Raw genomic sequence first — 13,137 nt, 5'->3', positions numbered from 1 at the left:
TTAGCAAATTAATTTTACATGTTAGCTAATTAATTTATTTGCTTAAGAATATGTTTTGTAATATTACTTGTTTGACATATATGTTTTGTATATGGTGAGAATATTGTTTAATGTATTTGCATGCATGCATGCACAATTACGTACCCTAATAGTTTGAAATTAGGTTTTTTTTTGGGAATTTTGCATTTAGATTTAGACCCATATTTTGTGTAGGTTTTGCTTTTGCACCTTATCATAACCAAAAAAAAAAAAACCAAACAAATAACAAGGGCATATCTATTTTGGTTGTTAATTAATGTTTAGATTTTGAAAATTTAGAATAAGTATGTAAATGTTAAGAACGAAAAAAGAAAGTAAAAAAAAAAAAAGAAAACAAATAACATAGGTAGGTGATTTGATTTTATCTAAACTTCCCATATAAATGCATAAATGTTATAATAAACGAAAAAAAAAAAAAAAAACCAACATTTAACCTAGCTAGCTATATCTAATTTATCTAGGTCCCCATATATAAAAAATTAATTTAGGTCTTACAAATTTAGATTATGTAAATGTCATAAAAAACCAAAAGGAAAAAATTGCAACAATTTAAGATAGCCACATACATTTTATCTAGGATCCCATGTATAACAAATATATTATGTATTGGATTGGATATTAGATTGGATTAAATTGGATATTGGATTGTATTGGATTTGATATTGTACTGGATTTGATATTGTATTGAATTTGATATTGTATTGGATTTATTGGATTGGATATTAATTGTATTGGATTAGATTGGATATGATATTGTATTGGATTTGGTTGGATTGATATTGTATTGGATTAGATTGGATATGATATTGTATTGGATTGGGTTGGATTGGATATTGTATTGGGTTGAGTTGGATATTGAATTGGGTTGAGTTGGATATATTGGATATTGTATTGGGTTGAGTTGAATATATTGAATATTGTATTGGATTGAGTTGAATATATTGGATATTGTATTGGATATTGTAATTGTAATTGTAATATTTGGATCAGGTTAATGGTAAAATGGATCAGGTTAATTTTAATTGAAAAAAAAAACCTTTTTGACATGTCAAACGGAATGACACATCAAAAAAGATGCACAAATTTTTTGACGTGACTTTTTTGCCACGTCAAAATATTTTTGACGTTGCACGGCCCACGTCAAAAGGAGTTTTTGATTGACACGTCAAAACTCATAGTTAAAAACTCCCAGCATTTTTGTAGTGCATGCTTTTCTATTGCTGCAATTTCTAGTGGGCGGGGAAGTTAGAAGGGTAATACTCATGTAGACAAGCAGGATCGATGTCTCTCTTGTTGAGAAATAAATTCCATCTACACTGCCTAAAAATGTTTTTATTTTATTTTATTTATCTCTTCAGTTCTTGCTTTATAATCACCCCTGAAAAAGAATAATCTATGGGTTTTATCTAGTAATTAATATCGGAATATTTGTTTTACCATTGTGTGCTCTTTAGAATAACAAATATAAAAAATTTGGCCTCTTGTTGAACTTTTAATTTGATTTGATGAAATGAAAATTTTAATAAATTTCAAATTTACTTTTAATTTCATATTAATAATTATGGTTAATTACCTTTTTAGTACTTAGGTTTTCACTTTTTTATTTTTTTTCACCTAGGTTTCAAATTGTATCCGATATGATACCTAACTAATGGGAAAAAATCAACTTAGTACTTCGGTCACATTTTGTCAGCCCAAACTACCGAACTGCACATATTGTCACATAAAAATACGGTAAATACCACGTCTTAAAAATAATTAAAAATAAATTAAGTACATTTTCTCCTAAAATCAAAGATTCAAATGCAGTTGGCCAACGGTTTTGAGTGAAAAGGCTATGCATGTCCGTCCCATAGATAATATCTTAAATTCGGTTGCCCACCATTAAATGAACGACAATTAAACTATATTTTTAATGCATAATGTTATGCATAATGTTAATGCATAATGTAATTGATGTTTAGGGCTCTAGTACATATAGGATACCAAAGAAACAGAAGAGTAAAAATAGCTCAAACACATTGGAAACCAATATTTAAAGGTGAGATTCAGGCTAAGATATAGCATTCGGTGTGATTAAATTATTTTTATTACAAGAAAAATAGAGTTTTTGTTTTTGTGTAAGACTGAGATTTTGGTGTATTAAGTCTATCGGTTTTAAGTGGTTTTCTCTCTACCACTCTTTGTACTTCATCTTCTGATAGTAATTTTTTTTTTTTTTTTGAGCATGTCTCATCAACATATAATTTAATGAAATATAATCATTTAAAAAAATATTGTTATAGAATTTTCTTAAAAAATCATTAAAAAATGGTTAAATACTCTTTTGCCCCCTAGGGTTTCAACACTTTATTTTTTTTCTTCTTAAGGTTACATTTTTATTACAGGAGATACCTATGGTTTTCATAAAGACCAAGATGGTACCTCTGTTAAAATTCCGTCCAAAACTTAACGGAACGCTATGTCAGCATCAATAAAATGTCGCCACGTGTCATATAATTAATTTTTAAAAAAAATATTTTTTTTTAAAAAAAATTAAAAAAATTAAATTTTTCAAAAAAGAAAAAAGTGAGTATGTGACGGCCAAGACTACGATGAAACCTCCACGTCTGCGGCTCCTCCGCCTGAGCAGGACGACTGTAATGGGATCTTTCTCTCGTACACCTTCATTTCGCGCCTTAAAGAGTACCCGCACGTGAAGAACGTGAGCGCCCAGGCATGGGTGTTCAAGGCGCAGGCCATGGTGCTCAACGCCAGGGATGAGGAGCTAAACACATGGAAGATGTTCATCGAGTTTCAGCACAAGGAGATACTGGTGTTGGCGAGCGGAGCCGTGCTAGTTGACGCAAGCGATTTCCCAACACTAAGGGGTGGTTTCCATGGCCAAAGGGGTGGTTGAAACTACCCCCAAACCCACTGGGGTGGTTTCGGCCACCCCTTGGGTTCCTTGGGGTGGCCCGGCCACCCCCATCCGGCCGTGGTGGGGCTCCCCACCCCAAACCGGCCAGATGGGGTGGCCACCCCCCAAATGGCCAAGATCCACCCCCAAATTTTTAATTTATATTTTTTTTTGAAAAAAATATAAAATTTTAATATATATTTTTTAAAATAATTATATGATACATGGCAGCTAGTGATTGATATTGACATAGCGTTTCGTTAAGTTTTATACGAAATTTTAACGAAAGTACAATTTTTGTATTTATGAAAATTATAAGATGATAACTTCTATAAGGAGGTGGTTTTACACCACATTTGCCCACCAATGAGCATTTGACAACTAGGATTGTTACACCAACTAAAATAAGATGCAAAACACTTGATTATAAACTATTTATCCCAAAATCACAAAAACCCTTCTTTTTCCCTCTCCCTCCCTCTCTCTCTCTCTTTCTCTCTCTCTCCAACGACGCCCTCCCCTCTCCCTCAAACCCCCCTCAGACCCTTACTTCCTTTATATCTCTCTCTGATCTCTCCCTCTCCTCCATTTATCAGCCCCACACCGGAGAATACGCCGGAGCCCATTCCGAGGGTGTAATTCACAAGATATTTTTTGTGATTTGTGTTGTGTGGTATGATGTTTTTTGTATGGTTGTAATACACAAGATATTTTTTGTGGGGTTGTAATATGGTTGTATGTGGTTCATTGTGGCATGGCATCTTTCTGCCGTCAAGAGTACAATAATTCTGAATTTATATGTTATGCAGATTCCGATGATGGTGAATGCAATATGAAAGTTCATGGCCAAAACTGTTGTGGCATGATGGTTGGCAGCGAATATGCAAGATCAACCAAAAAATTTGAAAACAATCACAGCTTCAATGTCTCTTTTGGCCACTAAAACCAGATCCAAAAAGAACTGAAACTTTTGCCCCCTTTTTCATATGTACCGAAACTGGTTTTTTTTTTTTTGCCTATCAGAGAAGGAAAATTTCACACAAATCGGCCAGTTCCTTTTACATCTCGACCAAACCAAAATTTTACATCTTGACCAAACCACATTTTTCTTTTTCGCCGCCGGTGAGGAGAGAGAGATGGAGCACCGGATAGAGGAACCGGCGTCGGGCTAGAGAAAGAGAGATGGAGCACCGGATAGAGGAACCGGCGTCGGAATGGGCTCCGGCATCGACTAGGCTCCGGCATGGGGCTGGTAGATGGAGGAGAGGGAGAGATCAGAGATAGAGAAAGGGAGTAAGGGTCTGAGGGGGGTTTGAGGGAGAGGGGAGGCGGGAGGGCGCCCCTGGAGAGAGAGAGAGAGAGAGAGAGAGAGAGGGGAAAAAAAAAAAAAAATATGAGGGTTTTTGTGATTTTGAGAGAAAGAGTTTATAATCAAGTGTTTTGCATCCTATTTTAGTTGGTGTAATAATCTTACTTGTCAAATGCTCATTCGTGGGCAAAAAGGAGGTGTATAGAAGTTATCCTCAAATTATAAATACATCATGTGATAAAAATAGAAACCAAAAGGGCAATCAATAAAGGATTCAAAATTTTTTTATAGTATTTAATCCTTAAAAAAAAAAAAAAAATCATTCATGGGCCAAAAGCTTGAAAGTTCATAATGAGCAGCTATGCATTTACTCAAACCAATTGAACACGCCTCAATATTAAACAAAGTCATAAAAAGAAGAACCAAAATGCAATAATAATTAACAGAAAAAAAGGACAATTTGTCATTTCGAGATTAACGCGACCCAAACCAATTTACCTCCACTGCCCTTCCTTGTCGCAGTTTTTACAAAGCCCTGCCAAGTCCGAGACACAGAAGCACTTGAAACTAGGATCCCGACTCCGGCGACTCGGCGACTCAGAGAACGAGTTGCCGGAGCCGAGAAGCTTGACTCGCTCCCTCGAGAGCGGCTGAGACGAGCTCTAAGATGACAGAGACCCGGAGTCGTCGTTCGCCATTTTCAGGCTCGGAATGTAGTCTTGGAGCATATCAGCCACGTCCTTGAACGACCTTAGATTTAGCAGAGCCCTGGCTCTGAGCTCCAAGGCTTGCTCCATCCGCGGCGAGAGCGCTAGAGCCGCGTCGACAAGGTTCAGCTGCTCCACCGGTAAGTAATATTCTCTAACTCTCTGTCTCCATTGCTCCACTGTCGTTCTCTCTCTCTCTTTTTTTTTTTTTTTTTTTGGGTTCTTTAATTTCTATTTATCGGTTTGATCTTCTCTTCTGAAAGTGGATTATTCCCATGTCAAATATTATTTCTTTCAATCCTCTGTTGGGCCACAAATTGATGTACAAGCAACAAAATGAAACAATAAAAAACCCGACAACTCATCAGAGGAGTAGTCTCCATCAATGAGACTACCAATGGATTGGAGCAACCAAAAAATGATGGATTTTTCTGAGCGGTGCGGGTGGGGCTCTCACTGGGCAGTGGCGGCGTATTCCGCCATGGGCGGCGGTGCGCTGGTTGGCGGCGGTGAGCTGATATGTTGGAGAAAGAATGAGAAATGAGAAAGAATGGGTATTATGTTTGGGCGAGAAAACTGAGTGAGAATGGGGAAAAATCAGTTTCTTACCTTGGGTTTCAACACATGGGGGGTATAATCTAGTTGCATTCGGTATTTTTTTTTCTATTTTTGTTCCAAGCTGATATGTGTGGACAGTGTGGGCACAAACGGTGAACATCCGCACAGAAGATGCCATGACACATGTCATCTCTTCACACAGCATAGTCACCACGTCCCACCTCCCCCATCCCATGCGGAAGACACATGTAAATCTCCACCACTCAACCTCTCTGCCCGTCTCTCATGAAGCCACACCCCACAGCCGCAGCCGCAGCCATTCATCACCACCGCCGCAGCCAAATATGGAGGACTGGAAAGAAGCCCACTTTCTGATGCCAAATCCATTAGAATGCTTCACAAAACTAATATCCCTCCAAGCAGACTTGATCTACAACTGCTTGGTCTCTCTCTTCTCCCCCGTCGTTTATCTTCTCTCCATTGTCCACGAGTCCTACCACCGCGCCGAGAAAGCGCAACAGACTGTGGAATCCGCCGTCCTGAAAGTGCCGTCCACCATCAGCCATGGTAGCATCCTCTTGTTAAAGAAGCTGAGTTTTGGGTTCCTCGGAGCTGCATACGTGTGCATGATTTTGATGACGGTGTTGGTTCTAGCTATTGTGGTGGGTGTTGGGTTGGTGCAACTGTGGGTGGACCACCCTGTCTTTGTGAGGGAGAGGTTGTATTTTGATTACACGGAGGCTTATCCTACGGCTGTCTTTTATTTTGGTGATCATGCTGGGGTTGAAAGAAACAGCAGGTGGAAGCAGTCGATGGGTGTTCCAATTGGCCACACATTTCATGTTTCTTTGGCGCTTTTGATGCCTGATTCTGACTTCAACAGGGAGATTGGGGTGTTTCAGGTATGTATGCCTGTTTCTTTGGAGTCTAATCATGTTAATTCAAGTTTTACTTCATTTATTGACTTTTTCTTTAGTTTCATGGTTTTAGATGTCGGTTTAATTTATAATTAAGCTGGTCCTGAAATCTGCTGTGAAATAATGGAAGGTTGACATTGTTTTGGGTATTTCGGTGAAATCTAGGAACTCAAATACTCGATGAGTATTTGAACCAAATGTATGAATCAAACGTTTTCTTCCTTACGCGGTTTAAGGAGGAAGTGGGAAAGTCTATTTAATCTCCCCCTCTAAACTTTTCACTCTTTAAGATCCTCTCTCTTTCTCTCTGAAGAATAGCAGTGGGTGTGGCGGAGATACCTACATTTTTTGGGTGTCAAACATCCTTAAAACCCAAGCAGCCCCATTTCCTCACAAAAATGGTAGGGGCCCTAAGGCAAGCTAGCAGCAACTTCTTATGGGTGGTAAGAGCAAACGAAGATAGAAATCTCCTGATAGAGTAAAGGATACCCAATCCGAAATACTTTGATTAACTAATCAAAGTGGAGCATGATACCAAGCATAAGGGAATTATAGGACCAGAACATGAAAAAATTGATGAGGAGGTGGTCTCTGTTTTAGTTGAGTCACAGGGGTGAATAGAGGATAAGAGCAAAGTGGGTAGTTGCTTAGATGCAGTGGACATGGATACGTATTGTTCATGAAATATTTTTCAAAGGAAAAAGAACAAAGTAGTGCCAGATTATCAAACTAGAGGCTAGAGCCTTCGCAAAACAGCAAGTAACAGATATTGCATATATCTTGGTTACAAGATTTGACAAAAGAAAAACATCGTTACAAAAAATTCACTCTGTAACCAATATACTTGAAATATCAACTTTGAACAAAATTTGTACATGGTAAAATCCTCACAATAAGGAACCAACAAGATTTTCGAGAAACAAAAACAAGAAGTTATTAGCTCTTTTTTCTTTAATAAAACCTCTTATTACTTAATAAAAAAAAAAAAAAAGGTTATTAGAGCAACCGCATCCCATGCAGAATCCAAGTATTTCTCAAATACTTTATTTTGGGCGTTCCATGCGCAATCATCTTAGCTAATCGTACAAGAGTTTGAGCACAAGAATTGAGTTCTCGTTTGGAATAACCCGTCTTCTTGTAAAGAGTTTTGACCCAGTCATGACTTTTGTTTAGTTCGCAGACTCGCAGTAGAAGGTAGAGGCAACAATCATAGACGGGGAATACATGGTAGTGGCGCACTGGTGGCATAATTGAAAATATGAGAAACTGTTTTGGTTACAACTTAACCAAAAACAGCAAAGTCTTTCATTTATATACAGCCAATGGCTCGTGAGAAATACAAGGGAGGAGGACAACTTTTACAATAAAACAAAGAATAAACAATACACTACCTTTACAGAAAAGCAAGAAATAAGAAAAGAAGCATGTGGGTTGCTTTACAATAAGCATTGCAGGAAACAAGGAGTAAATTGTGGGCTGCTTTACAATAAACATTGCAGGAAACAAGTAATAAATTAAGGACATGAAACGTAGTGAAAAGTAGTAGGAAAACAGGGAGAGTGGCCGACATGCAGAAATTCTCCACATTAGCTTGCATTGAGGAATGATGGACTGCTGGGTTGGAGTCTTCTTTTAACAATATTCGACAAAGAGAATCCCAGCCCCATTTATGTGAGGAAGTCGGGCTGTTGCGGTTTGAAGGATGTTCAACACCCGAACTATGGGTCTCTCCGCCACACCAGTCAGCAGTCGCTATTCTTTAGAGATAGAGAGAGTGAGAGAGAGAATCTGAAGAGTGAAGAGTTAGAGAGTGAGATTAAACAGACTTTCCCACTTCCTCTTTAAACGGCGTAAGAAAGAAAACGTTTGGTTCATTGAGTTTCTAGATTTCACCAAAATAACATAGTTTGGTTTAAAATAATACTCAAAACAATCTCAACCCTCCATTATTTTCACAGCTGATGTGCGGTAGTTTTAAACTACCGCACTGAAGCCGAATCCCATGTTTGAATATAGGAAAAGTATTAAAATCCACCTACCCCATCTACTCTATAAATGCCATTATATCCTAAACATGATTATAGACAAGTTAATACGACAACATTAATGTAGCATTATAATGATGGAATGTAAGCCAATTAGTGAGAACCACCTCAAATCTATTATCTTTTCTTTGTTTTTGCTTCTGCCTATTCTTTATTTTATTCATTATTTTATAATGGTATTAGGCCACGTTTTTGTGGTCTTTATCAGTCTCCTCATCCCCTTCCGGATCCGGCACGCTGTTATTAAAATAACTGGACATCTGCAATTAAAAATTTCTACAGATAGGATTTAATATTAAAGAAACGACTTCGTGACACACATGACGCGTGGAACAAAACACGACATTTTTTTTGAAAAATCAGAAGAAAGATGAAGAGTCGTTGATGCTTAGCATAGATCTGCTTGCTTACACCCTACATTCACTTCTTCTCACTCGCTCACGTGCCACATGCACATCATACCCGTTCATTGAACTCTCGGATTATCCTGATTAATCTCAACCCATGACTCGATCCATATTTTTGGCCATTGGTCTTCATGCTGATCCAAGCCTAATTTTTAATCCCATGGTTTTCAATTTGGTCTAAACCCAATTTGGCCCTCAGCCTGTGGTCTTCAATTTTGACCAAGCCCATTATTGCATTGTCACCACTGGCCACGGCCTCAACCACATAAGTCACCGTCTCCACCACCTTCGGCCATTGTCTTCACGACCTTTGACAACCACATCTGCCTACTTTGGCCTTTGTCTCTAATTCTTTTGGAACAATATTCGTCGTCTCTGGCTATTATCTCTTGCCATTTTCCGCCTCACTCTGGTGGACAAGTCTACTTCCAACTCAACCCAACCAAATCAACCTTTGAGTCAACCTGAGTCACTAGCGTGTCAACCCAATCGAGTTATGACCGGTCAACTCGTCAAGTCAACTTAGTTAAAAAAAATCCCACGCACCAAAAAAACAAAAAAAAGATGTTAAAATTCCTATGATTTTGTTTTACATATTTGTTTGTACTAATTATCATAATACTAAGAACTCTTTGTTTTTTTTTTTTTAACTTTCTTATCACACCGCGTGTCCCATTGTACTCTATAAATACCACCATTGTAATACAATTATAGACAAATCAATACAACAACAATGTATCCTTATTTGGTAAATTATAACAGCAGATTTAAGCCTCTAAGGCTTAACCAACTCAGATCTTCTTTTCTTTTTCTCTATTTTGCTCATGCCTATATATTATTTTATCATAGATGAAATTTTGGAATCAAAATTCACCTCTTAATAGACAGTTGAAGGGTTCCAAACACGCCAATTGTCATAACATTATTGAATCTATGCTGATTTTAGTTTCTTTGCATTTCTCTCCCACTCTCTACCCTTTTCTAGTTGTTTTAGTTATTATACTAGTTCCTGGTTCAGAGAAATTGGTTTAAAAAGCTCGACTACGCAAGTCATGATAACATAGAATAGGCAAAAACCATGCAAAGTATTTAGAAAAATTGGTGTAGTGGCAAACTATATATGCAAGACATTTTATAGTGGCTTCCTAGTTTAATGCATGGAAGTGGCAAAAGTACTCATATTGAAAAGAAAAACGCAAAGCATATGTGCTTTTTGATAATATGCAGCATAGCAATCCTGCTGAAAGGCTTTTTAATGAGAAATATATTCGGGTGGCAATGAGCTTTAGTTCAAATGGTACTTAGTTCAAAAGGCTTTGTTGACACATCTGGACTTTGTAGGGTATTCTGTTTGGAAGGCTTACTATATACATATAGGATGGAAGAATATTCACATCACGAATAGGTGTCTCCTTGAGGCTATACAAGCAAAGAAATCTTAAGAAAGAATTTTGTTATAGTTCATTATGTTACTACGAGTCTGATCTCCATAAAGAGTTTCAGTTGCATTCCAAACACCAACTTTCATCAGGTAAGTTAATCTCCAAATAGTTTCAAAACTGAAGGCTAGAATAATTAGTTTAGGATCAAAACAGCTCCCAATTGGAGCTCTATATCTACGAGATTTTCTTGGGTTTATCCAGCATGGTCACTGAGGGGCGAGTTTTTGCACATGCCCTTGCTTGGTCTAACCAACAGCTGCCCTAATTAAGGAAGAAATAAAAATCAATAATTCTGCCCTCCCAACATTCTAATCTGTCAAAATTCATTAAAGGCAGACATAGTCGTATAAAAGATCTTTTAACTGAACTTGACTTAAGGTACTATTGTATCCAAGCCACCAATGTCTAAAGGAGGGTACAGCTTTGTCCACTTTCCTTGTGATCTTTATGACCATTTTTTTCTTCCTAATAGAGAAGTAAATATGCTACTGCTAAATATACATTGCATATAGACTATAGCCACAGACATGAAGAATAAAATTGTTTTAAGTTACTTCTATATATCTCAAAGCATACAATATCTTGAGTATAGGATGCTTGTAGCATGCCGTGGAGCATTCTCTAAGCTTCAAAGAATCTAATCATGGAGTTTTTGTGGTTCTTTATAGGTTTTATTGTCCAATGCAAGAAATGTTAGAGTGGCTCTTTTCTTTCGCATGATTCTCAGAGATTTGCATCGTCTCCTCTCTATCATTTTCCTCCACTTTATAAAAGAAGTACGATAGGATCATAGTTCATGAGAATATTTCAATCAACACCAGCACTACATCCAATTAACACACTCAAAGAATCACCCATTTTTTTTTCTATACTTCAGAATGATCAATTTGGTTTATGGATAACCATATAAATTTTATGTACTACAGTTGTTATTTAACATTTAATTACTGCTTCATGAAGTTGACTTGCATTTTGCCGGCTTGCTATAGAATCCTAGGATTGTATTTTAGAGTAAGATGCTCTTGATTTTATGGGATTGATTATGTTCGTTGTATGATTTGGAAAACTATGGTTGGCACAAAGAAGGAATATCACGTTAGAATCCGACCTAACTAACCAAAATATAAAATCCTATCCAAAGTTGTCAAGGGGCATGTTTTTTCGTTTAGTTTGGCCAAAATTTTAAATGAAAATTCGTTTTTACAAACAACCTGATCCAATCTTGCATTGTCATGAGAGCTGGAATTTTGTAGAATTTGTAATTAATAAACTATTATTTGTTGAAAGCATGTAGCACCACTTTTTTAAATTTACATTTTCTAAAACAATAGTCATTAATTTAGTGGGTCTTTCAGCTTGTACAGATCTAGTTATGGTAGAATCCTCTTGATCTCACATTATCTTGATGTGTAATTATGCTATATATATCTTTAATTGTTCTTGTCTTCTAGAGCTAGTTGATAGTTTGTTAATTAATGTTATCTCCTGGTAGGTTTCTGAGTAATGAGAAACACGTACTAAATAAATTCACATTGGAGTGATAGAACAATAATTTGGTAGGTCAGTTTGCGACAAAATAAATTATTCATATTGTTTATCCGGAATTTGTTTTATTAGTTGTCTGCAGAGCTCTTATCGGTCAATGGAAATGTGATAGCAAAATCTAGCCATCCATGCATGTTGCAGTATAGAAGCTTCCCAATTCGATTTGCTCGTACATTTCTTATGAGCGTCCCTCTTCTTCTTGGAATTTCTAGCGAGACTCAAAAAATAAGCATAGAAATATTAAAGCACAAGGAAGGGAGGCATAGAACAGAAGCTATAAGAGTAATTTTGGTTCCAAGGGCTGGAACTTCATCACCACTACAGTTGTATGAAGCTCAACTCTTCATCCACTCTCAGCTACCATGGACAAAACAATTGGTGCACAATTGGAAATGGACATTATATGTATGGACGTCTCTACATATATACATTATGCTCCTCATACTTCTTTTGTGTTGCTGTAAACCACTTATCTTCCCGATGACAACGGCAAATTTGAGTGACCACAATGAGAGAGCATTGATAATTGAAGAGCCTGTAGAAGCAGAAATAGAAGCTAGAGAGGAAAGAGAGGTCTCAGAGTTGTTGAGAAGATGGAAACGAAGTAGAAGCAGAAGCAAAAGAAAGGCGATCTACCTTCAGGAGGCAATGCTAGAAACTATTGGCTCATCCACATCGAGCATTAGTGTGACAAGGGAAGACACTAGTACGGTTATTGAAGATATTGGGGACTCTGAATCAGTGTGTTAAGGAGAAACATGTGCTTAATTATGAGAAACATGTACTTTTCGTTTTAGTGAGAAACATGTGTGTGTGTGTGTGTGAAATTAACTAATATCATAATATGAGTTGCATAATCACTCTGCTTTATTTAAAATTTAAAAGTAGGGAAAAATGGTCATCCCTATATATAGTTTGTTGAGAACTGCAATTGGTGTGGTACATCAACTAAAAGGAAATGAAAAATATTTTTTTCGAAACTTTATCCATCAAGTATAGTTTGAAAAGTCCCTTTAGTAAGAAAAATGTATTGGCACGACCTTTTCATATCTTTTTTTCAAGTGTCTTTAGAAAGAAAATTGTTTCCAACAAACAGATAAACAAGCTTTAGATAGGCATTTAATATATTTAGGGCCTGTTTGAGATTGCGTTTGAGAGGCCTAAAAGTGCGTTTAATATTTAAAAAATCCGTTTGAAAAAAAAAAAGTATTTGTTTGGTAAAAAAAAATTAAAAGCGTTTTTAAGGGTCTAAAAAAACCTAAAAATTGT

General features: G+C 36.8%; 1 protein-coding gene across 2 annotated transcripts; it reads left to right on the top strand.

The window, feature by feature from the left end:
• The first annotated feature begins 4,632 nt into the window (after positions 1-4,632).
• On the top strand, positions 4,633-12,726 carry LOC132167387 (seipin-1). Of its 2 annotated transcripts, none has more exons than XM_059578346.1 (3): positions 4,633-5,094; positions 5,284-6,414; positions 11,941-12,726. In XM_059578346.1, exons 2-3 carry the CDS (start codon positions 5,689-5,691, stop codon positions 12,616-12,618), a joined length of 1,404 nt encoding a protein of 467 aa, XP_059434329.1. In that variant the 5' UTR covers positions 4,633-5,094; positions 5,284-5,688; the 3' UTR covers positions 12,619-12,726. The 2 variants fall into 2 exon arrangements, with proteins under 2 accessions (XP_059434329.1, XP_059434330.1); XM_059578347.1 differs by having other exon boundaries at positions 4,975-5,094; positions 5,651-6,414.
• The last annotated feature ends 411 nt before the right edge of the window (positions 12,727-13,137 follow it).

This window comes from Corylus avellana, chromosome ca1 (assembly GCF_901000735.1).
Source record: "Corylus avellana chromosome ca1, CavTom2PMs-1.0".
NCBI classification, from domain to species: Eukaryota; Viridiplantae; Streptophyta; class Magnoliopsida; order Fagales; family Betulaceae; genus Corylus; species Corylus avellana.
The sequence above is the reverse complement of the archived record's forward strand: the minus strand, read 5'-3'. Positions and strand labels throughout refer to the sequence as shown.